The following is a 26,190-nucleotide window of genomic DNA, read 5'->3' as shown; positions in this document are numbered from 1 at the left end:
AGATACTGTGACCAGAGTTAATTTGGCTTGCTGCTGAGCATGTGTACTTCTCTCACAGTTGCATGGGAAATTTTACAGCACTGGGCTGGATTTGCTCCATTTTTTGAGGATTTGTGTGTGCCAGGTACCCTCTCTGCATTGGAGAACATGTTGGGTGTTGTGGTGGCTGTGGAAAGCTGGAGATGGAGGATGGCTATATTCAGACCTAACTGATGATACATTTTATACGAATCCCCTTTTGCAGAGATGGCTTCCAGCTTTGCTTCTGACATCACTATATGCTCAAAAAGCAGGCAGTAATTATTTTCTGAACCTCTCAGAGAAGGCTTCTCCCAGAATTCCTCCAAAACCACAGAATATAGTTCATCCACAGCAGTCAATACTACCTACTTCTGTCATTTTAAAACCTCTTTTTCATCAACAGACAGCAAGTTTGTCAAGGCATAACTTCTGTGCAGTGCAATGAATTCAGCAGATTACCTGTCCCTGTACCCTTTATCATTCTTTTCCCTTGTCATACTTTGAGACAAACTATTCTCAGCATCTTGATCTCTCGAAGTCCCTGAAGAAAGCCATTATAGCTCGTTAAAAACATCCCAACAGCCCTTGCCCATCCATCAGATCAGAGCTATAGCCAGTTTCCAGATCCTAAGAGGGATGTCTCTCTGGGGACAAGAGAGAAACCTGTCAACAAGAGTATTATTTCTCTAGCATTTCAAAGCTGAGCCCTCCTCTAACTTTTTCATAAAAATTATTTCATTTGCTGCCCTCCCTCTGACTACCTTGCAGTTTAACTGTAGGTAGGCTTAAATATATTCATTTCATGCATAGCAGCAGCCAAGCTTGCTCTGTATTCTGGGAAGTGTTTCTGCAGTCCCTCTGGTCCTTTGATTTCCTTGCGTGCTTTGTTAAGAAGTGAAATAGTTAATGTTTACTGCGTAACAGTCACAATACTTGTCAGCTGAGTTGGCATCTTTTCAAGTGAAGGCGAATGTCATGCAGCAGACATCAGTTCAGTCTCTCTTCAAACTCAGCTTATCAACATGGGATAGTTATAATAGAAAGGGAAAGACTTTGAACCTCTTTAATTAAACCAGCAGTAGTTCCCAGGAGGACATTTTGTGTCTAAAATCAAGGCCTGTCTTTTCTACTGTCTATTGCTGCATATTCTTTAAGCTATTCTGACAAGATCCCGTCTTCACCTAAAATCAGAATGTCCACCCTGGTCTAACATAAATCACCTCATTAGATCAGTATAACCAGGAAGAAACAACTGCACAGATAAGCTCACAGATATCTATTTATATTCATTTTGTGCTTAGAAAGATCCTTTCCCATTCTAACAGAAAATAATTTACAAGTGAGCTGAGAATCTGCCAGACACCTGCCAGACATCAAATCCTTTGTGTTTTCCGGAGCTGATTCCATTTACCTGTGCTTTGAGTAAGAATTAAGAGTCTGCCCTCTCCCCAGATAGTGCTCTCCTAACTTTCCATCCCCAGCCTCCCTCTACCAAGCAAGATTTTTTCTGTTACCAAAAAAAAAAGAAAAAAAAAAAAAAAGAAAAAAAAAAAGAAAGGAGAGGGAAAGAGAAATTATTGGCTGGCCTTATGCTTTTAGGGTTATGTTATTTAGCATGTATCTTACTGCCCTTCTTATAAAAAAGACACATAAAGACATTTCTTGCTTGGTTTTTCTTCTGTACAGGAAAAAGCCTAAACACAGAATATCACCTGACTGACTTTTTTCTTCCATAAACATAACTTTTCTTCTTTGTAGGTCTTTTTAGCTTTGAAAATATCATCCATTCTGAAAACCGGTGCTTTTAGAAACTCCCTGAGTCTTTTTAAGGGAAAATCTAATGAACTCACAGGAAAGCAACAGAGAAGGAGTCAGTGGCTTCAGTTTTTCTGTACAACAGTGGAAGTGCAATACTGAACTGAAATTAAATATTGTAATTTATATCAGAATAGGAGTAACCGCCATTCTAGACATGGTAGGTAAGACATGCACTGACACAAAGAGTATAAAATGTAAGTAAGCAAAGTCTGTTGGGAAATATTTCATTCTGCACACAAAGAATTGTGAAGGCATAAAAGGTTTGCAAAGAGAAATTCAGTATCTGAGGCCAGAACTGGGACCTGGTCTGGTGAGGATGTTATTTTCCTCACTAGATCCTCCTTTCCTTCCTTTGGGTTCTATGTTTTGTACCAGCTTAGAGAATAGACTTCTTGAAACTACTTAGTATTCATCACAGATGACATCCTTGTAATTTTGTGAAAAGTAACATCTGTTCAGGGAGAAACTGTGTGTACATGTATAAGCAGGTTTCCAAGACATGTATTTCAGAGAAGAAGAGGAAAAAATTTTGCTCAAATATCCCTAAAAATTACCAGCCTATTCAACATAATCCAGTGACGCAGAGCAATCTTCCTGGGGAAAGAAAAGAATATGTGATGATGTCCAGACCCCCAGCTGACAAGTGATACTGCTCCTTTACAGATCTACTCCATCATGGGTTTGCTCCCTGACAAAAAGAATTTCCTGTCAGTGGCAAGAGCAATTTTTCAAAACCAATCTATATGCTGGACTTCCCTCTGGCTTTAACCAGCAGAGCCTTGCATCACTGTCACTGCTGATACAGGCATCCTATGAGCTTTCTGACTGGGTCCAGAACTGCTGACTTTCATCTGCTTTCACTGGACAGGTTGACAGAGCTGTGAGGAGCATGAAGTTTTGCTGCAGAAGCACAAGCTGGCTGAAACACTTGGCTCAGCTCTGATGAAAATAGGATGAACTTGAAGGTTTTAATATGACCCCACACTCAGGAACGTTTATTTGGATTCTGTTCTGCTTTAAAAAACTCTTTTCCCAAGGGTTACTTAAGGTACTTTTGAAAAGCACTATAAAGTTAGCTCACCATATTCAAATGTAATTATTTGTTTCACTCTGAGATCAGCTAAAGAGAATATTTTATTCTACTCATTATTCTGCTCTCTCCTTTGTAGCCAGTGGGAAGCAGGACAAGGATTAATTGCATGTCAGAGAGTCTCTTGTTCTGGGCAACAAGAGATCATTGATGGTCTTGAACTCTGGTTTCATTCCTATATACTTGATGATCATTACTCCTTTAACTATATGTACAAATATAAATACAATTAATAACACTGTCAACCAACACATTTCATATATTTGTGTATTTTTTGAAATTTCTTGGTCAATGTAACAACAGGTAGCATTTGTTGTTCAAAACTGTGGTATGCTTTTCACTGATTCCTTTTTTAAAAGACATCTGTTCTCAGAAGTTGGTCTTACTTTTAATGCCTGTATCTTTACCATGAGAATTCAAAGTGAAAGGCTGCTATGTTTAACATAGTTCATCTTCAAAACAGTGGCATGAAACCACCATGTGACAGTATCTGATTGAAGAAAGCAGCCTTTGGCCTCATGGCAAGGCTTGTACCCAGTGGAGGCTTGGTGGAATGTGGGGCTACGGTGTTCCAGCTGTGGGACCTGCTTCCAGCAATGTCCCACACAGGTTAGCTGCTCCACACACCTGTTTTCCCCTGGGTGTGAACAGGGACAAATATCCTGACCCTCATAATCAGGTATAATTGAGGGAGCATAATGCAGAAGGGCTAAGCAGCATGTTCCAAGGCTCATGCAAACCTAAGGAGCCAGGTTTAGGTTACCAGTCAGTAGATAAGGTGACACGTTATCCTAAAATCTGTGTCTTTGCATTCAGGGTACTTTTTTCCATCAGTATCTCTTTCTTTTTCAGTCAGCAGTCTCTTAGTTTCTCAGATGTTGCTCTCTTTCTTTTTCAGACAGATCAGCAATGTGGTTTTGAGGCAAATATCCAGATTGTTTTTATTTGCTGCTCTTTGGTTCATAGCCAGAGCAGTCTCAGAGTACATGCACCTGGAACCCCTTTCAGTGAATCAGCATGGGAAGATGTACTCTAGGAGCATGCCTAATTTGCTGTAGTTGTTGATGGATGCTGACTTGACAGGACCAGACTAAAGCTAGTCCAAAGTCAGTTCTCTGAAATGCAAATAGTGTGTGTATTGCATCCTCACTACCAATTTCTTTGCCCTACAGATGTGCTCCTGCTTGCTAATGTATCAACAGCATGAGAAAGTCACACACCACAGCAAGCGTGGTTTTACTGCATGTAGGGATCAGGAGACACAGTCACTGACAGGGGAACAGCGAAGTTCATCAGGGCTGAAAACAGCTAGGACATAAATAATTTAATTTGCAAAATGGTGGAGCAAATATCTACAGTTCTCTGCAGCCACCATCAGGTCACCCATGTAGACGTCATTGTTCTCAAGGTATTATCCCACTATTTCAGGACTCCAGTAGTAGCTAAATCACGCCATCCTCTGTAAGAGTACCTTTGTGTTTGGACTTCAACAGCACAGATCTAATCAGTGATGCTAGGATCAAACCAGGTCCTTTGTGGCATAAAAGGGATGGACAATTTGCTCTGGAACAAACCTTTGTGTGCTGTCCTTTTGGGCTCTAAATCAGAGCATGGTCTTTGATAGTGTTAGATCTGTGCTGGGGAAACATTTTTCATCCAGGCTTCAGTATTTTGTGTTTTATTTCTATAACTGTAACTTGTGACTGTAACACCGAACAGGTGTTTGAAGCAAAAGGAGAACAAAAAGCCTGGCACCCCTCTGTGCAGACAAGCCAGATGCCCTTCAGAAGTCGCAAAAAATATTATTGTACTTTGTCTTCCTGATCTCCTTCAAGCCCCTGTGGGAGTTCACCGGAGGCATCAGCAATAACAAAGAATCCTTAAAATGAATTGTAACAGCCAAGGAGACTTTTTTGCTTGATCACAAATGGAGCCAGAAGATGAATTTCAGAGAGGAGAGCAGGAAAGAAGCTGTGAGAAGTTCCATAATTTATTAGAGATGAGCTGGCTGCAAGAGTGAGTCAAGAGTCAGGCAAAATTAAAAGGGTCAACAATGAGAACCAACACATCCTGGGAAGCAACTGCAAGCTTGGGAATATGATACAGTGTTATTACAAAGCCACTAATAGAGCTGATTTGTGACTCTCTGGCCTGACCTCCAGATCAATAGTATACATCGAGTGTCAGGAACTAGATTCAATCATCTGTAAGTCAAAATGCCCCTCTCTGGAGAGAATGAAGTAGTAAACAAATTGGAATTAGGCTGTGATTTTCATCTGTCTAGATCCAGATCTATCTATGGACGGAGTATTGATCAGTCAATACATAACTAAATATGTGTGGAGAGATCGGTACTGGCCCATATGAAGATCTGCGTGTCTATGTTTATGAGTCTGATAGGAGAACCTTTTATAGAGATACATCAGTTGTATTGGGTTTGTATGGCCAAGCTTTTGGTAGCATGGGGGCTACAGAGGTGGCTTCTGGGAGAAGCTGCTGGAAGGTTTCCCCATGTCCAGCAGAGCCAGTCCCTGGCAATTCAGAGGCAGAAGTGCCGCTGGCCAAGGCTGGGCCAATTAGAAACGGTGGTAACACCTCTGTGATAGCATATTTTAGAAAAAGAGGGAAAAAAAGTGATTGCACAGTTGTAATTGTGACCAGAGAAGAGCAGGGTGAGAACATGTGAGAAGAACAACTCTGCAGACACCAAGGTCAGTGGAAAAGGAGGAGGAGGAGGTGCTCCTGGTGCCAGAGCTGAGATTCCTCTGCAGCCCATGGTAAAGACCATGGTGAAGCAGCTGTGCCTTGGCAGCTCATGGAGGTCCACAGAGATGCAGAGATCCCACTACACATCAGAGCAGGCGGATGCCTGAGAGGAGGCTGTGACCCTGTGGGAGGCCCATGGAGAGAGGAACCCACACTGGAGCATCTTCATGGAGGACCCCATGGAAGAGTGACCCACACTGCAGCAGTTTGGGGAGGACTGTTGCCCATGGGATGGACTCGTGTTGCAGCCATGCTAGAACTTAATTTATATACATATTTATATGGCCAGATTGAATGGGACTCTGATCAACCTGACATAGTTGAGGATGTTCCCGCTCACTGCAGGGGGGTTGGACTGGCTGACCTTTAAAGATCCTTCCCAACCCAAACTGTGCTATGACTCTACTCATGGATATGTTTACATATGCATCAATGTTTTTGTTTAATCCTTTGAGACTTTGTAACAGCTAGCTTGCTTTGTAATTAGCTTGAAATCTGACCAACAACAAGGGCTATTGGAATGTTTTTGAATACCAAATTGCTTTTATGTCATGTCTTATCGAGGGTTTTGAAATCTAGCCCAGATTTCACTGGACAATTTGTCAGATCCTGGATATCTCGGCTGCTTTCCAGATTGCTGCTAGCTGCAGAAGGAGCCCTGCTCACCAGATCAGCTCAGCATGTTGAGCTATTCTCCAAGATGATACTTGCAGTTAGTTACTGGCCAGGCCTATGGGAGCAAATCAACGGCAGCCAAACTCTTTGATCTATTTTTTATACCAAAGCCGTAATGGCAGCATTCAGCTTAGTTTGCTGGCTTAGACATTTGGAGGAAAACAAAACAGGTCAATGGTGCTTGATGGGAACAGGCCTCAGCTGGACAGTAAGAAATTAAGAACTTGGGTAGTCACAACTAAACATCATTTGACTCCAGCTGCAGTAAGACCCGCATATCTGGAACAGTTTTACTTCCCAACACAGACCTTAATTTAGGATTCCTGAAGGAGACCCCTTGAGACAGAAGTTCACATGGGTGAGGCTGCAGGGTAGGGAAGGTAAGGTCTGCCCTAGAAGTCTTGTTTAAAAGATACCTAAGATCACAAATGATTTCTCTGGAATGAGGTCTGGGGTGAAGTAGTTGAAATGGTGTTGTATTTAGATTCCTGAAAAGCACACTTGAGGTTAAGTTTGTAGAAAGCAGGGCACCATCCAAGCATCTGATAGGCTGGATAGAGAAAATAAACCAGGTAAGAGTATCTGTGATCTTTTATCTTGCTACCGGCAGGTCTTTAAAGCTGCCTCCAAAGCCTCTGCTACAAGCTCCTGCTGGAGGCTTTTTCCTGAAAGTTCAAAATCTCATTTGCAGGATCATCAGAGCTGTGAGGGGCTTACAAGCGCTTTGGAGGCTTGGCCCAGGGGTTAAACTTCTAGTCAGATAGCCTCCTTGCTGCAACCCAAGCCCAAATGTGGGTATGTGAAAGCCTTCTGACCACAGTGTGTGGGTAAAGAAAGACTTGCAGGTTATTTACTTACTCCATCTTCTGCAGTGCTGTTCCAGGCAGGGATCACGGCACTAACATGGCCAACATCCATCATTCATAGAAATGTCTCCTCAGATGAGCTCAAGGCCTAGGGTCTATTGCAGACAGGAACAACACAGCAGAAAAGGAGATGGAATTAACAGCAGCAGGAGTTAAACAAGACCTTAGAATTGTGTTATCTGCCCGCCTCAGCACCAGACTGATAAGAAGGATAGGAGCTGGCCTCTGATACTGTACAGTGCATGTATTAGCCAGGAGAAAAGTTCTTGCTAGCAAACCACTCAGGAAAAATTACCTCTGCTAACAGAGACAGAAAAAACCAAAATGCCCCAGCCAGAAACATCATCTCAGTAGGGAACACACTAACAGACAGGAGCTACCACAGTAAACAGAAGCACAGTCTGCAGTATCAAAACATTGTGGCATCCTGCTCCTTTTGATGCTTGCCCACTGCCAGCTGCGAAGTCTTCACGCTGCTGCTTTTATGCTCTGCAATGTGACATGAAGCTCTTCACAAAGCAGATACTCCCTGTACCTCTTACTAGGTCCCAGCTTTCAGCAGTAATCAGTCACTGGAAATTTTCCTCTACCTTTTGCCACAAGAGGACTCCAGTCTCCAGTGGCTCCCGGGGACATGTTTGTGGTTTTTCTAACTAAGTTCTCCAGAGACCTGTTCCAGCAAACTAGCAATTAGGATCCTGGTTTAGCAGCAGCTCTGTTTTCCAAAATGTAAAATGAACAAACATGTTTTTTTCAGAGCTCTAAACAGACAGACTACTATTGGTTAATATTACTGTACCAAATATTACTGTATCCTGCAGCCGCAGGGAGGAGAGGAGAGAAGATCTAACAGGTAGCAATTGTGCAGCAAGATTGATTTCTTTAATTATTTTACAAACTCTTTTACAGACTTTTTTCTTCATAGTCTAATTGGACAAAGGATCAGTCACCCCCTGGGTGGACTGGCTAGAAATCCTAAACATCCATTGTCAAAATATTTTTCTACTGTACCATAAACATAGTTCTACAAGGTCGCAGGTGTTCATAGTTTATAGAACTTCTGCTAAGCTCTTCATGAGAGAGAAAAGTATCCCACGGGCTTAGAAAGAAGCAAGAAAGTTCTTGCTAGCAGCATTTTTGTATCCACAGGTTAACAAGAAAGTCCTGCTCTGTCCAGATATGGCATTGAATGTTTTCGCTAAGGAACATTGCACTGGAAAACACTTGTGGGTAAAACTGATCTTTTCCTTATCATTAATTGTATACAGCTGTGTTGAAGCTTATGGCTAATCACAAAGACCCGTGTTTAATAACATTTTTTTAAACTCATTTGTTTTAAAGCTTCCTGCTTCTTATCTCACTATGTGCCATAAGCTCAAGGGCAAGTATCTTACAATGCTAACAACCGTTCATATGATGTCTGATTAATGTGGTTATGGCTGTAGAGCCAGTGTAAGTAATTATAATGATAGGAATATGATCCTCTCCATTTTCATTTTAATAGAGGCCAATAAATATATCTTGTGGCTTTAATGGTATTTAACTATCTCTCTAGCCATGAACGGGAGCTTGTAGAACTATCGTAGATATGTTGTGAGATGCAGGAAAGCATAAAATGCAAGTCTGCTGGACTCTACAAAATGAATATGAGTTTATAGTTCACACAGGTGGGGTCTGAGCTCTGTTGGGGGAAAGAGGAGCTCATTCAGCAGTTGTGAAAGGTGGAGGATCTGAAAAGGAAGATGCACGGGAAAGCACTGCAACCATTTCCTAGGCAGGCTGCTGACCTGAGAGAACTGAGTGATGTCTGTTGCTGCAGCTCACCTCCCTGTCTGCATTTACCACAGTTTTTAGACAACACTGATACTGTGTTGTTGCACATCTCTAAGGGTTGTCATAAAAAGACAGGAGATAACTGCTTTCCAGTGTTCTGACTATCAAAGTCTTTGAGTTGCATTATTGGATTGTAAGGACTGGAGTAAACAGTTGAAACACCCTGACTTGACTCTCCCAGCACTAGAATTAAAGCTTACTGTGCTTTGCTGCTTTTGTCACCCTTGTTTATGATAGAGTTCAGACCAGTTTACAAGCCCTTTTAGGACAGAGCTATGTTGCTGTGGTGGGAACGTTAAGTGTTGCAAACACCGGCAAATGCCCAAAGGAAATAACACAGCTGCAAACCCCCTAAAAGGAACACTGATTTCTTGCAAAGGAGAGCTGAAGCCAGAAGGGTCCTCAGCTCTAACTGCAAGGTACATCCATCAGAGAGCTTTTGTCAAAGGGATATATCGTATCTGGGGGACACTGAAGAATTAGCTTTAAGCTAGGGAGCTCAGGTGGCGTTAGGACACAGCAAAGCTCACCCCAAGTGCAGGGCTGGGTTATGAGCTCTGTACTCCACATCTACCCACTCAGGGTTTTATGCACAGCTCAGGTGTATCTGCATGGACTGCAGACAGCACATAACCAGCAGATATGTCCTCTGAATGCTTGTTAACGGAACAGACACTAGAGGGCTGTGAAAAATGGTCTTTAAAAATATTAGTGTTTGCCTTGTTTGGTCCCCCCATTTCTGTGGGGGACTTATAAAGGGGTAACAGGTCCAGGTCCCAGCTTTGACAGACAGACAGGCAAGTGATGGATTGCTCTAAACCAGAGTCAGAGGACCCATCTGGTGCAAGGCCTGAAGACACAGCAAATGCAAGTTCAGGGCTCCCTGGACCGTAAGAAATGCTGTGGCTGCATGATGCAAAGCATCAGTCTGAGGTAAATTTTCTCTGGTGGTCCAGTTTACAGACAAAATATTGACAATTTAACTGACAAGTATTGCTCTGTGTATCCATGTCACTAATGCCACACGCACTGTCCTAGAGCACATAGGAAAACATAATGTATTATTATTTTTATGGGGGTCTCTAAGTTTTGACAGAAATAATTTTGGACGCTCAGTTTTTTATCAAATGAGTGGTGTGTGGCAATGTGGCAGTGAACAGAAGAAACACTATTAATCATGGAATGACTGCCTGATAAGAAAATAATTTAGTAGAAATCTTTCGCCAAAGCACTTTTAGAAGGGTTTTAAAAAAACGTTTAAAATGGAAATCCTTGGGAAGTGAACTCTAAGTCCCACTGAGGTTCATGTAGGATGCTAAAAACTGTAGATCTCTGTACCAAACTAGCCGAGAAGCCACGGTGGGACAAAGCCAGTCTGGAGACAGACAGCCGGACCAATGTCAAGTCCATGGTTTAGTTAGAAAGACATTTGTACCAGACAAGGTGCTGGCAAACTACCTGGCTGCATTTGAATGTTCCAACTCTAAAAGCAGAAGGGTAAAGGGAGTGAAGGACACAGAAAGGATCCCAGTGTGGCCTGGAACGGACAGGACAGGAGGCAGCAGGGAGAGTGAGAAGGCAGTATGAGGCAGGGGGAGCTGCTTTGCTCTCTAAGAGGGTGGCTCAACCTGGCAGTGCCCAGGATGATGAGAGGCCTTGGCATCTCCATGCAGTGCCCTGCCCCATTGCACAGTACAGGCTTGCCCACAGGGTGAAGTTTTGGTGAGGATTAAGTCAAAATCCTGACTAACTTGAAGGAAGCTGGAATCATGACAACTCTCCACACCTTATGGATGATGGCAGAAATCACAACAAATACAGGTGAACTTAAAATCACCTGCCCTATGCAAGTGATTCAGGGGCTTATTTACAGGGTAGAGAAGGGCTATGGTGACTCCTGAATAGCAGGGACAGCTTAGGGTGTGTGAGCTGTTCATAGTTTATGATCTGTTCATAGTTCTGCTTTGTACAAGAACTTCCAGGAAAGAGCAAAAATGTATGGTGACTTCTCCTTCCAGCACCATGCTCTACTCCTAGCTAGGTATAGTGCATTCTGCTCTATGTCCCACTGAGCTCATTAGGAGAAAATCATCTACCTCTACTGCATTAGGTAAATGGATATCAGTGGTGCAGTGTGAAGCCTTGTAGTCCGTGCATGGGCTGGAGTTGGCTGGAGGCAGTGAGCAAGAGAAATTGTGCCCTGGTCCAAGCTGAGCTTGCAGCTTTGGGTGAATTCAGGATTTTTCATTAAGATTTGGGAGACCTTTTCAAGTAATGAGTTGCTGGTTTTTAGCACTGGAAGCTGGCTTCCTGGGTAGTATGAGGAACATCAGAGCTAGTGGTCTTTGTCTTGGTTCAGAGGCTACACATACTAAAAAGAAAAAGGAGCTGGCTTTTTCTGTGAAGGGTGGGGTAGCAGAGCACTTCAGGCACATGATTTAAGGCTTCTGGTTTCAGGAGCATGAGTCTGAGCTTCATGCTGTATTTTGCACCAAAGCTTCAGCTGTACTTGGGTGATTCAGACTTCAGTGATGCAAATCAGACTCATGTTGCTCACATTATCCCTTCATGTGATTTTGGTTTCAGAAAGTTTGGGTGCCTTTTAACTCTGCTACCCCTTTTCCCATGGAGATGAAGGCGGTGTGAAGTCCTGCTTGGCTTCCTGTTTTTGGTCCAGTGCTGAACCGTGGGACTCACAGAGTGAAGGCGAGAGGAAGCAGCAGTTAAATGCGTGTGGCTGGGTCGTTTTCTGCCGTGATGCTTTACCAGATACCCTGCTGCCTGTAAAGTCATGCCTCCCCCGAAGGGCAGGCGGGCTGCGGCCAGGGATGCGATGATTGGACTGTCCTCCTCGTCTGGAGGAGCTTAGGGGTCCGTGCTTGCCATGGGATTGATTTTTCGCTCTGGATGCACAGGCGAAGCTGGGAGCGTGCCCAGCTGCCTGTCAGGGCTGCATATTGCACGGGCGCCTTTGAGCCACGGCGTCGGCGTGTGGCTGGATGCTGAGACAAACTGCTCCTGCAGCTGCAGGGCTTCGCCGTGGTGATTCCCCCAGGTTGGCTTTTCTCCATTATCTTGCGCGTGGCGTCAGTGAACCCCAGGGATGGCTTGCTGCCTGCTGGCCGGGGGGTCCGCCTGATTCTTGTTTAGGAGGTTGGTGGTTTTGCTTTATTTACTCTGCCTTGGCTTCAGGCTCTCCCTGTGCCGAGGAGAAGAAAGAAACAAACTGCGGGGAGTGTGGGGGGGAATAACAAACCGAAGGGAGCCGAGCTCCGGCCGGGAGAGGCCGGGGAGCTCCCCGGGGGCACTCCCGCGGGGAGCCGAGCACCGCGCCAGCTCCGCGCCGCGCCGATCCCGCCCGGATTTTGCACGTTTCCTTTCCTCTTTTTTTTTCCCCCTCCGCTCCGTTTTTATTTTTTTCTCCCTCTATTTTTCTTCTCCATTCCCCCCTCTCTTCCCTCCCTCTCTCCCTAGCGTGGTTGGATCAGTCTTTTGGTATTTCCTGCCGCCGCCTCCCCCGAGCAGCTGTCCGGCCGCGGCCCGGCGCTGCGCGCTTTCCGTGCCGCCGGGGCAGCGAGCGGCTCGGCGGGGCCCACGCGTGTCCCCGCTCCCGTCCCACGCGTGTCCCGGCGATGCGGCGGCGGCGGCGGGGCGCGGCGTGCTGAGGGCGGCACCGCGCGGGGGCTCGGCCGCCCCGGCCAGGTAAGACGCGCCGGGCTTCCCCCCTGCCCCCAAAAGCCACGTCCTCCCCCGAACCCCCCAAAGCCATCCTCCCCGAAATACTCTATAAAAGCATATACCACCCCCCGCCCTAAATTATCCCAATAAATCCATTCCCCCGCCTCCCGTGCTAGCTGTTCTTCTTGTACCCCGCGCTGCCAGGTTGCCTGTTTTTAAGTATAACGTGGTACCCCAGCGTCGTCTTGCGAGCGGCGTGATTTTGGTGAGGGCCTGAGCGCTGGGAGGGTAACCCTGCCGCCTCTGCCCGTGCTTTGTGCCCAGGTTGTGCGTCGCCGTTTCTACGTGTGCCTTTTGGGGTTTGGCGATGGGAGCTGTGGGGTGAGCCCCCTGCCCCCCGACATCTCGGCATGGCAGGGCTGGGGGGCCAGCAAGAGGCCGGTGTGGCGTGTGGATGGCGTGCTGTCAAGGAGACCTGATTTCTTTAGACATGTGGGAATATCTGGTAGGTGGAACGCATTTTTAATGTACTTCTTCCAGCATGGTGAGGAACTAGTAAGGAGACCGCACTGTTACTACTTGGCTACATTTAATTGACAATAGTAATTACCTTTCCTATAGGCGCTTTGACAGATACCACAGTGGAGACCAGAAGCATCGCTATCTAAAAACCAGATTTTGGAAAGCTTCGTTTGGAAATGCTTTTAGCTTGCACTAAGTGAAGCAAGGCAGCATTCCTAGAGAAATAAAAATATAAGCACGTGCAACTGTCTGCTGGATCAGAAACCGTATTTTTCAAGTGCTATGCAAACCTAAAGTGTTGTAGTGTGAAACAATTGTTTAACATAAGTGAGGGGGAAAGTTCTTTAAACTGTGTAGTCACCTCATTTCATCCAGCTGCAGCAGTATCTTTGTTGTCAAAATATTCCTTCCCCCTCCTTGCACTGATGTACGAGATAACAACAGTATTCAGCAATGTCTGTACAGCAGAGAACAGCCACTGCATTGGATGTGTCCCCAGCTGCCACCTTTCCTCCTTGGCAGCAAGTTTCCAAAGCGGTGTGAGTGGGGAGGGAGAGACAGAAGCCTCAAGCCAGGCTTTGTGTGTGGTAAGTTCTCTTGCCAGAAGAGAAGAATGGGTGTTCTCGGCTGGGCAGCTCCTAGTGGGATGGGAGGTGACCCTGGGAGCGTCCCCATCCCGGCCGCGCAAGCAGGGGGACAGCTGAGCTGGGCTGAAAGGGCGTGGAGGCAGCAAGGGAGTCAGTTTCAGCTCCAGGGGTTACTTTGTGGCACTATTGATGGAGGTACAGACAGCAGTTCTCTGATTCCAGGGAGAAAATGCAGGCCATAGTCCTGCCCACCGCCTATTTTGGTTTGAAGTGGACAAAGTGAACCTAAGGAATGATTTAATCATGGTGATGCATGAAAGTAACTGAAAGGCGGATTTACTGCTCTAATCTTTTCATGGTGCTTAATTTAATTTTCATGTGCTTTATTGCAAAACTGATTCATCAGGTGAGTGGGAGGGAGGCTTGTACAGTACAGGTGGTTCAGTTTCCATTGCTGGATTAGATATTTAGCAAGGTGCTTTCTTGGCTACAGCAGGAGCAAAATGGCTCTCTGATACAGTGCTGTGGTTTGGAACCCAGGATATCTCTAAGGAAAGGCCCTTCCTATAATCTGTAAAGTGCAGTGTTTGAAATCAGTGTGCCGTGCTCAGAGCAAAACTGAGACCCGACTAATTCTTACTATGTTCATAGATCATAAAAATTTTGGTTACGCTAATCTGAATTGGGTTAGACTCACTTCATGTCCCAGAGAGCTGTTACCTGTTGGAGGCAATTGTGAGATTGTCAGTGTTGCCAGTGCTGAAGGTCTTTTAGTGCTGGATCTGGGGCTGAAGAGGTAAAAATGAAACTGCCCTGAAGTGTGTCAGCAGGGCCCTGCTGCTTCCGAGCTGCGGAGCACAGACCCCCCTGTGCAACTGCACAGGTTTGTGCTATTTGATCTCCTGTTTTATTTGGGGGAAAAGCTGCATTTAGTGTTTTTTCTCCTGACCTCCCTGCCTTTGGAGCATTAATAGCACAGTGTTTTCTCAACCAGAAAGGCTGCTCCTCACGCCTCCACTCCTCAACATGAGGTGTCTCTGGCAGCACATTGTAGGTGTTTGTGCATGCCTGCTGTGGTTACTAAGGTAAAGGAAACACAGGAAGCAGCTGAGGGAATGGGAACAATCCAAATGCCAAATACACACGAGTTTGGGCAGGAATGACGGTGACCTGCTCTGCCAGCATGTCTCAGTGTGGGTCTGGGCTTGCTCACTCCTCATGGAGGCTCCTGACTGTCATTGTGTTTATGCTGTGCTTTGGAGCACCAGGCGTCTGAAACAGAGCAAACTCCTCCCAGGTGCTGCTCAGCCCTCATTTTGGAGCTGTGTGGTTGTGGTGCATTTAATTGTACAGGGCTGTGTCCAAATCACAGGTTCTGCCTTCATCCCAGCTCCTCCCCACCACTGTGGCTCTTTCTGGTCATGCAATGAAGGAGGAAGGAGACAACCATCCTGAAAAACACCCTTTTGATAAGTAGCTGCTGAGCCTCTGTGGAGGACTAAGGAGCAGTGTACAAACTGCCCAGGGTTTCCACATTTTTTAATTATTGAAATACTCTTTCTCTGCTCAAGGCATGGGAGTGTTGTGCTTGCATCAGGTGGCTCCAGGAACTGTATATGCATCTGTGTAATACAAAAAGATCAAGGGACAAGAAGGGAATATTCTGCAAAATTGGAAGCAGCTAACAGCAGGCTAGTAAGAGTTACTTGTAAATGGTTTCTGTCCATCACAGAAGGGGAGTGATGTGAAAGGGGGATTTTTTTTTTTTTTAAGGTTAGAATAGTCCAGCTGCTTGTGTGGTGGTGCTTTTTAATTTCTTTCAAGCTGCATAAAAACCATGGGCATATCCCTTGTTCTTTAGTCTCAGAGTTTATAGAGCTACAGTTGAAATTGTGCCATTTTTTCCTTTGCACTCCTTTCGGATTGAAGGATTTATATGTGTATAAATCAAAGTCTGAATTGAAAAGGCTCAGTTCTCCTCTTTGTTTAATAAACAGACAGCTGTATACCTGGGCTTTCTTTTTGCAATGTGTCACTGAGGTCTGTGCTCTGTTCCAATATCAATAACTTTACCGTGCTGGCAATCTTCTTGATAGTAGTTTTTCTATGTGTTTTGTTAAACTCCATGCCAAGCTTCAACTTACTGGGAATTGACTGCAGGGCTTTATGAGTTTGAGTGTTTTGGCAACCCAGTTTGCATGATTATAGCATCAGAGAAAAATTAACCCGCTAAAGGCAAGAGAGAAATACTCACATCCTTAATAAACTGGGACGTGTGCAGGTCTCCTTGGAGGGGGGGAGGGGGGCAATCAACATGGAGCCTGCCTGCTTCATCCTATCTGATCTGTCAGTGAATCAATCAATGTGAAATTGTACCCCCAAGGAATAATGTAATAGCTATTTTATGTGTATTCCCAAACTGGAATGCTACTGTAGTAGAGTCCTGAAGGGTGTGCTGTCTAAATCGATCAGCAGAGGCCGAGATAAAAGCAGACGTGCTGCTTATCTATCAGATGTGGCAGAGAGGCATCGAGGGATGAAATGTCTCGTTCTGTGTTGAGTGGAAAGCTTAAATGTGAACTTGGTCCTTCTGCATCCCAGCACTTCAGGCACAAAAGCTGTGTCCTGCTAGCTCTCCTTCAGTTTTCTCTCGGCAAAATCATGAGATTGCTCTAAAAAGCACTTTAATTGTCATGCTAATGAATTTTGTTCCAGACAACTGTTGTAGTGTCATTGTTCCTTCCGACCTGCAGTACTGCAGAAACAGCTTGGCTTTTGTTATCTGTGTTGTTTGATGCCAGTTAAGAGTGCAAAGCCTATGCTAGTATTGCTTTGTTGAATTGATTTGCTCTTTTCTCAGATAAAAATGATGGGGAATTCTCTCCACGCAGCAATATATAGCCACGTCCCAGTAAGGAGACGAAGGAAATTCTACTCCATTGCATGGTGTGGGTAACTGTTGATCATTGTGGGTAATCTTGGCAGAATGAAAAGAACCATTTAAATTTTTTTTGTTATTGTTTTGATATTTTTGTACTTTCTCTTTTTGGTATGACTTCAGCATCAGGAGAGAATCACTTTTATGTAGTAGTAGGAGGTCACCAAGGCTTTTATACACTTTATCAAACATTGCACAGCTCATTCGGAGAGCTGCTGCTGGCTCATCTGTAAAACCCCTGAAATGTGAATGTGAAATTGCCACTGGAATTAATGTAATGCTCTGTCAGGGTGATTATTCTGGCAAGCTCCTGGCATGGATGCAAATAAATGAGATTTCCATTTTATAAGGTGAATCTTTCTGTCTTTTCTTGCTGTGTTGCCTCGAAAAAGAACCTCATGCACTGCTGTAAGCCTGACAGTTGCTGATGCAGTGAATTATTTTTTTTTCCCTTACCCTACTAAGGAAAGTAATCTGGATTTGCAGATCATTTCATGACCTTTTCTTTCATATGTGGGTCAAAGACAGTTCAGGTCTAAGCAATTTTTTTTTTTTTGTAAATTTGTAAATCCTTACTTGGACTATGAAGGCTTTCAGTGAGCACTGAATGCACTGTACAAATTACAGCGCTAGTGGGCAAGGCAGTAATTTAAACTGCCTTCCATGGAGTTCTGTTATTGTCAGTCTAGAGCAGGACACAGGTGTGTTAGATATGAAATACACAGTCTTTGTATTTTACAGTTTCCTTTATAGTAGATTTCCTTCTTTCCATTTAACATCTGTCATTTGGCCCAGCCTCCTTGTCTTGCTCTGACTTTGTAACCTTTCTCATTGAAGAGGAGATCTAATTTGATAAGGATGTGTATAATCATGTATAAGATTGTTTTGTTTTGTTTTAATTCAGGTTCAGTGGATGCAAATGAGGCCCAATTTCTTGGTTGTTGAGGAGGTTTTTTGGGGTTGTGGGTTTTGGTTTGGTTTGGTTGTTTTGGGGTTTTTTTGACTGACGAGCCACCCAGGCTTTGTTGCCTGTAATCAAACTGCTGTTACTGCCTGAATTTCTCTCTGGACTCCAGGTCATGGGACGCACCTTGGCACACCTGCACTCATTTTTTAATACCTGTATTTATTCATACACCTATGCATTGCAGTAGACTTGGGGAGCTCCACTTGTGGACAGGGCTGGAGGCTGTGTAAACCAAGCCTAGACTGTCAGGCATCTAACCTAGTTTTTCCCAAGCTGGTGTTCAAGTTCTGTCTTGTGGAATCCCTCAGCGTAGGTGCTGAAAGCTTTCTTTTCCAAGAGGGTGAGGTGTGCTGAGAAGCTGGGTGATCCCCTAGCCATGAGTATATCTGAGAAGTGTAGTGTAGGGTCTCTCATTTCTGAGTACCCTGAGAAAGTACATGGCCAGGGTGTGTCAATCACCTTTCCATGCCTTTTTCATCCTCTCTCTGCCTGGATTATGTGTTCTTTGGTCTTTGTTCAAGGTCTCTCATTGTAAATTCACACAATATTTAATGCAGCATTGTCTTGGATTCTGCTGGGCTGTTCTGCAATATAAATAAAAAGAACCTCATTATGTAAGCAAGATACTGAATAACTTGTCTAAATGAGCTAAGACAGTGGGTGCAACAATGGCAGTTTTATTCTCTTTGAACAGGTGCATCCCCATGAGGAAATAAAAGGTAGGTAGGGACCAAGTTGAGAAATATTGAGCAACAACAGGCTGTGACTCAGAAGCAATTTAACCATATTAATCCCCACAGCACTAAAGGTTCCTTTTCCCAGAAATGCACAATATGCTGTTCTCTGCCATAAAGCTGTTGTTAGCTGACATCGCTGTGTTAACATAAGACTTGCTGTTACCCACAAGATGCACAGTTAGCAGAGAGCAGTTCCAGTGCTGGCTGCTAATTATTGCTAATGTTCCCCCAGTTGTTGAAAAACAATATATTAAAGATGTCTCCTGCTTAATATTTTATGCCTGATGGCTGGTGTGCTTATGTTGTGTTAAAAATAATGCTTCTAGTATCACTCCAAGTATTATCAAGCCAGCATTTGATTTATTTAGGAGAACACAGAACAACCATTTACCAAAAGGCTCTCTTGAGTACCTGTTGTAGATGCTTCGTGTTTTTATTTTTTTTCAGAGTGGCAGTGTGGAAATTTATGGCTTTTGGTTTTGTTTATCATGACCCTCTCAAAGTCTGTGTGTTTTCCCATTGACTTCATGGCAGCCAAGTCTTTTTATCCTGTATGTCTCTTGCAGAAATCAGATTAATGATGCATCATTAGCCAGAGAGAGCTTTTGCTGAAAGCACACAAAGGCAATAATTTACCTTGTGATTTTATAAAATGCAGATTTTTTCCCCCTCATATTAGGAAAGTGTTGGGGTGAAGGCAAGTGAACAGAGAATTGGTGCTCGAGTACTATCTCTGCACTGCGAGAGGGACGCTGCGATATCATTAATGAGATTCTCCCGTTTTCCCTTGGAGATGTGGTATTGAATTTAGGAATAGAATTTGAACAATTTTCCACTGAACATCTCACTTTTCTGCTCACTGAATAGCTACAAAGCCTTATTGTTTAATAGCTAGCTTCACTTTTAACTGATAGAGTTTCATAGAGGTAAGATAATAGCTCTGAAAAAGTAAGACTTTTTCTAGACACTATTTAATTTACCATAATTATATTAAGTGCTAAATTGAAGGAGGCTTTTCTAGTTAAGATGAGGATAATGAATAGTTGTGCATTATTACTGTAGCCATGATGGGGGAAGGAAGAAGTGATTTAAGTTTTGCTCAAGACAGATAGAAAGAAAACCTGCCCCAATGTGGTCCTTAATAATTTATTTTCCCCTCTCTATTGCTGACTGCCAGGTTTTGCTAGAAGAGTTTTCTGCCCTTTGTACCTCAGGGATGCAGCAGTTCATGAAAGGAAACAGCAGGCACTCCAAGTGAAAATGACTGTGGAAATAGCGTGAAGAAGCAGATTGCACCCTCCAGCCAAGCCTGAAGCTACACAAGCAGGGGCACACACAGCAAATGCCATTGCAGCTCTGAAGGCACTGCAGTGGAGCATGGCTCCCCGGAGGCTCTGCTCCCTCCGTGCTTTGCCCACACTGCAGAGAAAGCCGTGGTTTGCTGCTCTTTTCTGCTTGGAGCAAGTTGCAACATCTTGAGTCCCTGGGCAGGTTGAGTGGGTGCACCCCAGCTCTCCGTGCCATCCGCCAGCACCCGCCTCTGCTGCTCTTCCCGTGCTGGAGCTGCGGCAGCTGGTGCTGTTGCTTCCCTCTGCCCCCCTTGTTTGAGAGCCTGAGCAGATCACAAGGTGTGCAGTTGTGTACCCCATGTAAAAACACACCAGCTCACTGTCTTGGCATATTTGATGCAACTGAGAATGGCTTCTTTTATGCCACTTTTAAGGTGGAGCTGCTGTAAGCACAACCTGCCTCTCCATATGGATGAAAGTGATTTATTTGGGGCAGGCTTTCACTGTGTCTTTGGAAGTTGATGCCGTCCAAGGGGAAAACCAAAATATGTTCCCTCATTTATTCACCTCTGTACCCTGGGGTCTGAGACACCACTTCTGTGCAGTATTTCTTGCTGTCCTGGTAGGGCTCCTGCTAAGTTGATCCACAGGGACTTATCCCATACAAGCATTTATCTCCTGGGAGTTGCACTCGGGCCGTGCTCTTACCTCTCAAAGTCTATCAAGAGTACATGTGATTGTATTTGACACTTGTGATCTGGGCTAGATGTGAACCCCTGGGGAAAGGCAGTGTGTGAATTATTTAATCTCTTGAGCATTCCAGGCCCCTGTATAAAAAGCATTAAGCAATATGGGGCTTTTTCTTGCTTTAAGAGAAGGGCTGTGTCAGCCTTGCTTAAACTCTCAGAAAGCTGAGTACTTTGAGCACTAAACTTCATACCATTGTTCCAAATTCATTGGAGTGCAATTACGGGGCACCAATGTAAGCAGTGTTTGCTCCCAAGTGGACCAGAAATATTCCTGATAAACTTTCTGTTTTCTTCCCTTCTTTCCCTCCTTCCCTTCTCCAGTATTTTGGTTCTTCTGGATTGAGACAGGTTGAGGCAATGCAAGTAGGATAATTTTGTGGTTAGGGCATTTGGCTTTGAAATCAGAAGATCAGTGTTAGTCCCTGCTTCCATCACAGACCTCCTGTAGCTGCGGGGAGATTGCTTGCACCTCTGTGCCTCTGTCTGCACCAGAAAAATAACAAAGTAAGTTTTGGGGTTGGGTTTTATTGATTTTCCTGTGTTGGCCTACAGGGCTCTGTTATGAGGGCACGGAGAGGGTCTGATCTCCTCTTGGGGCTATTTGGCATTGTCTGCTGGCTCAGATCCAGCCAGAGTATGCTTGTTTACTCTCTGGATAAAGCTACTAGGAAGCCTTCAGGTACAGCTTCTTTCTTTCTTTTGTTTTCACTACCATTCTTTTGTCATGCTTTTTGCTTTCATTTAACGTCAAAATTAAATGGTGAGTTAAGTAGTGTAGCTTTTAATAATGTGTAGAAAATGAGCTGAGCTGCACGCATAGATGGTGCCCATAGGAAGCCTGGAATTATTCCGTAGTGTTTTTAATGGGCAGTCCTACTGCGCTGTGAGCTGTTGGCTCCGTGAGGCTGTCTTAGATGAGGCTCCCAGTACTGTAAATATCTGAGCCACTTAGCTTTGAGTACCAGGAAACGAAACGGCACATGAAATAATAAAAAGGTTTATTTTACTGAAGTCTGCAAAACAGTATTTTCTTCAGGCTGATTTGGAAGTGGACCTTAGAAGAGTTAAGTGGAGAAGAAATGCAGTGTTTGGGGCTAGAAATGTTTAACAAGCAGCACGAGCTGCCCGCCGCTGGCTGCTCTGCTGCTTGATTACAGCGCAGCGAGGTGCAGGGCTCGGGCAGCTGGAGAAAGGCTCTGCAACGCTTGGCATGGTCATCTCCTAAGGTGCGTATCTGGTGAGAAAGAGGACTCAGGTAGGAAGGCTGGAGTTTGCTTTCTGGACAATGCTGCTTTTCTTTGCATCCTGGATTTTAAAGCCAGATGTATCAGTCCTATCCTAGTCATTTCACTTTGCGTCTGCCAGGATTTTAGTCTGGGATTTCTTAAATCTAGTAATTTTTGGTTGAGTTACAGCATTTTTCCTAAGGCAGGTAGTGCCTTTAAATTTCTGTTGGTGATTCTTTTGTGCTCTTCAGAAATGTGTGCAAATGGTAGTTTTCTTTACAGTAAAAGATATGTGCTTTCTCTCTAAATCTGGCATTTTTCTACCTTCTTTTTTTCCAGCTGACATCTTTTCCCTCTAAGTGATTGCAGGCTATGATCAGGTGATCCCTTAAATGTCTTTGATTAGTTAAGTAGGTTGAACATCTTAAGTCTCATTGCAGTTGATTTAAGACTTGGAGACAGCCTTATGGTTTTTTGCTGGGTCCTTTCCAATTTTTCATGCTGCCATACTTCAGGTAAGAATGAAGATCGCATGTGTTATGTCAGCAGTCATCTTGCAGCTGTCACATACAAAAGTAAGGCTGCATTCTGGCTCTTGCTCTTTTTGTTCCTTCCCCCCTTGTTTATGCTTCCAGGAACTGAGCAAGCCCTGTTCACCCACGGTATTGCACTTGGCATGCAGACTCTGTTAGTTATCTATATTTCTTTATAAATCAGAGCTGGTTTGGAAAGCTAAGGTATGTGTCTGGACAGAGAGGAGGGGGTGTTTTGGTCTGGTGTGTGGCAACACAAGGTTATTTATCATAGATTGTGCTCTCCGCACTTTAATAATCTGCTGACATTTTGCCAGTAATAAAAAGGTCAAGGAAGAAAAGTTGCTTCCTACAAATCATGGCATTTGATTGTTCTTGTTATTAAACAGAGCATGGTTTCCTTGCAACAAAATTTCAGCCATCCCCAGCTTTGTAGAAGACGAATTACCAGCGGGTACAAATGTATAAAAATGAGAAAGCAGCTTTCTTTTGATACTGCTGGTCCCTATTCCAGTGATTTGTCCTTTCCTGTAGCAGGGTATGGGGAAGATGCAAGAAAAAAAGTGTCCCTTGCATGTTGAATATAGTAGCAGAAAGAAATTATTAGAAGTTGATGCTTGAAAAATGAGATATTAAGTTGATTTAAAAGGCCAAAGTCATCCCCATAGTCTAGGGTTCACAAAAAGTTACATATTCCTAATTTTTAGGAATGGCTTTCTGTGTCACCTATTAAGAATGCTGTGTTATGTCCAAAGCACAGTAATTCAGGGAAACACAACATTGTATCCTCTTTTTTTTGGTCCTTTTGCTACAAACTTCCCTATTGATTTTTGTTCTCTGAGATGCCTCAGCTTGAAACTGCAGTGCTGTTTTTATTGTAACTCCACGTGGTGCTTTCTGATACAGAGATCACTCCGTTGGAGGCAAGGCTCTGGCTTAAATATAACAGTAGTGGTTGGGCACTGGATAAGCATCAGCAGTCAAGTTGGAGATGCTTGGACGCCATCCCTGATGGGGACCCTGGGTGGATGTGAGGGAGCTCAAAGGGAAAAGGTTACTGTTGGTGAGGGCAGCAGGCCCTGGGGGCAGGTTGGTGAGTGTTAGTGCTGTGAATTAGAGTCGTTTGTTAGTTTGCACAAGAAGCAGCAGAGCTGGTGTATTTTTTTTTTTTTTTTTACAGAAAATGAACAAAAGTGTCTTGCAGGGGAGTGCCAGCTTGTTTCTCTTGTAGCAGGGCATTTGATGCTACCCTTCCCTAAAGCACCCCTGTAGATACCTAAGAATGCACGTCTAAAAAAGCTGAATTATAACAATTATATGGTCATGGTGGACAGAAGAATTATGTACTGCAGTTCTTGCTGCCAAATTCAAAATGAATTTGAATGTAAATCCTTTCAAAAAGGGGTGTGTAGAAAGGTCTGTATTAGGGGGATACAGCTTTTGTAGTCTCTGTCAGAGAGAGTCAGTTTTTTTAGGTTTTTAGTCTAATTACATGAAAGTCCAGTGGGCAGAAGCTGCATATTTAGCTACCCAGGAATTCAATATTACTATTAATTGGTGTTGGAAACAAGCCACATCCACCTGAAATAGATTTATTTCAAAAAAATGCTGTTTTGCCATTTGAATTACTTCAGCCGGTTGAATTAGTTCACTCTTGGGCAACTCGATGGGTTTTACTTTTTTACAGAGCCTTATATATGTTGTTCCTGGCCATGTGTGATGCACTGTAAAATGCTGAAATGTGCTGGAGCTGGAACAATCCATTGGCTGTGAGGGGGCTAAAGGACCATTTCCAGCTTCCTGCCATCCCAAGGAACATGGGGAATTGCATTCAGGCCTCCTTTTCTAGTTTTTTGTATTTAAATGTTTTAAAGGGTTGTGCAGGATAATGTAGTGTGTTTCTGTACTTGCTTTGTATCAAACAGACATGCTGCTCCTTTTCACCCAGCAGATGTGTGCAGAGTACCTAAGCAGACTTAAGAGAAAACCCCTAAGGGTTTGTATTTAGCACACAAACAACAAAATCTTCAGCTTTGCCTTTAAAGTAACTTTCTTAGGATGGCTTACGTCTGGAGCTCATTCTTTCCTCTCTATGCCCATTTCTACTGTAAGAAAGGATGCAGAAGGTTTCCCATGTGAAAGCATCCGGCGCTGCTCTGTTTGGGTTTGTGTACTCATCCTCCTGCTCTCTGGACTGTGTCTCTCACAGAATATAGTCATTTCCGCTCCTAAATTCTTTGTTTAATCAGCACTGGCAGGCTGAGAGATAAAGGTGGAAACTTTGAATGAGACTGGAGAAATGGTCCTAATTTTAGGAAGGTTTGAGTTGAACAGGAAGGGAGCAGGTGGGCAGGATGCTCTGGGGCAAACACACGGTGTAATGTGCCTGTGTGCATGCAACAGTCATATCTTCCTTACAAGTCTGTTGAATGGATGTTACATTTCTCATTAATCAGACACCAGTGTTATCCTGGGAATTTCTGTGGCTTGTCTCCACCCCACTTAAAACTGGACTTAATGAGCAGCTTCTGGAAAGTGGGGGGGAAAAAGTATGTCATGCCTGCCACTGTTTCCGTTCACAGCTCATTTACTGGGCCTTTTCTTGATATATTCACTAGTTCTTCTCAGACTTTGGAAGGATTGTTTACAAAAGAAATTTATCAGGTGGTGTTTTTTCGTAAATGTAATTCAAGGAAATGTCTCCCACTGCTATTTAAAAACTAATACAAAATCAGGCAGTTTTTTGCAGCTATCAGAGGCTATGTCAATGGCCACAGAAAACAGAGGGAGCCAAGGAAAAAAAGGCGGGGTAATACCATGGCATTTGAAACACTATTTTGTTTTCATTCAGATATTTTTAGCTAATGGTGATTTTTTTCCTTTATGTGAATTGATGTGTTGTGTCAGTGGTAGAAGCTGCCAGCATAGATGTCTGTCCCAGGAAAGAGATACCAGTTGACATTGAATACATTCCAAGGGCTGCTGGATAAAATTTATGTTAAGAAATGCTTCAGCAACTCTCCTCATTAGTAGTAATAAAATCCAGATTTAAAATTGCAGCCCCAGTTAAATCAAGGTTTAATTAGTCTTTCAACAACCCACAGCCTTTGCTTTATTTCCACACCTATCTTCCTGCAGCTTCAAACATCCTAGGTAGACATGTTGCTTTGCTTTGTTTGCTGCAGTCCTTCCCAGGAGAAGTGATCCAAATACTTTCAAAGACTGATCGATTGTTTCCAATATCTCCTTAGCTTGCAATGGATTTTTTCTTTTTGATTCTATATATCCATTTAAGTTCTGATCTAAATCCCACTGAAGTTATGTTGGTAGTGGGGGGACACTGGGGAACAGGCACAGGTGGATGATGGGAACAAGTAGGAAATCAAGCTCATGGGTTGTACTCATGGCTTGAATATGTAAAGGCATTATCTTCATACACATTTGGGCTTTCACTGTAGTCCAGTTTTTCTGAGCCTTGCACCTTTCACGGACTGACAGTGTGATGCAGTGTTGGGGACTTGCCATGTTTGTAGGTGAACCAGGACATGCCCTTTACTAGGTGTTCATGGATTTTCTGGTATTCCACACAACAGCTGCTCTACAAGTGTAAAATGATGCAAAATGTGTGTAAAAACAGGACAGAGGACCTTCCTGACTCTCCCAGGGCATGCAGAGCACAGGTACCTTGTGCTGAAACTTTTTTTTCCATGAAGTTTTATTTGCCAAGCCCCCCAGCATGGTATGTATCCAGCACTGTCCCTTCTGGAGCAAGCAAAACTGGGAGCAGTTCTACAGCATCTTTTAAAAAAAAAAATAGCACTAGGGACACACACACAAAAAAATCCTATTCCTTGATGGATAAATGAAGGCAGCCCCAGGACTGACATAATTTGTA

The 26,190-nt window shown here is 43.9% G+C and overlaps 1 protein-coding gene across 7 annotated transcripts in view; it reads left to right on the top strand.

Annotated features, from left to right (window-relative positions):
• OSBPL5 (oxysterol binding protein like 5) overlaps positions 1 to 26,190 on the top strand; it is a 214,359-nt gene that overhangs the window by 26,609 nt on the left and 161,560 nt on the right. For 2 of the 7 annotated variants that reach the window (XM_048305786.1, XM_048305784.1), the window contains exon 1: positions 13,040 to 13,252. The exons of 1 other annotated variant lie outside the window; for it this stretch is intronic. In XM_048305786.1, the coding sequence (XP_048161743.1) occupies positions 13,202 to 13,252 (51 nt within the window). In that variant the 5' untranslated portion in view covers positions 13,040 to 13,201. Of the gene's footprint in view, positions 1 to 11,715; positions 12,125 to 12,154; positions 12,223 to 12,697; positions 12,772 to 13,039; positions 13,253 to 21,017; positions 21,041 to 26,190 lie in introns of those variants that run through there. 4 more of the 7 variants (XM_048305787.1, XM_048305789.1, XM_048305790.1 and 1 more) reach the window with 4 other exon arrangements.

Source organism: Corvus hawaiiensis, chromosome 6 (genome assembly GCF_020740725.1).
Source record: "Corvus hawaiiensis isolate bCorHaw1 chromosome 6, bCorHaw1.pri.cur, whole genome shotgun sequence".
In the NCBI taxonomy this organism is placed as follows: domain Eukaryota; kingdom Metazoa; phylum Chordata; class Aves; order Passeriformes; family Corvidae; genus Corvus; species Corvus hawaiiensis.
The sequence above is the reverse complement of the archived record's forward strand: the minus strand, read 5'-3'. Positions and strand labels throughout refer to the sequence as shown.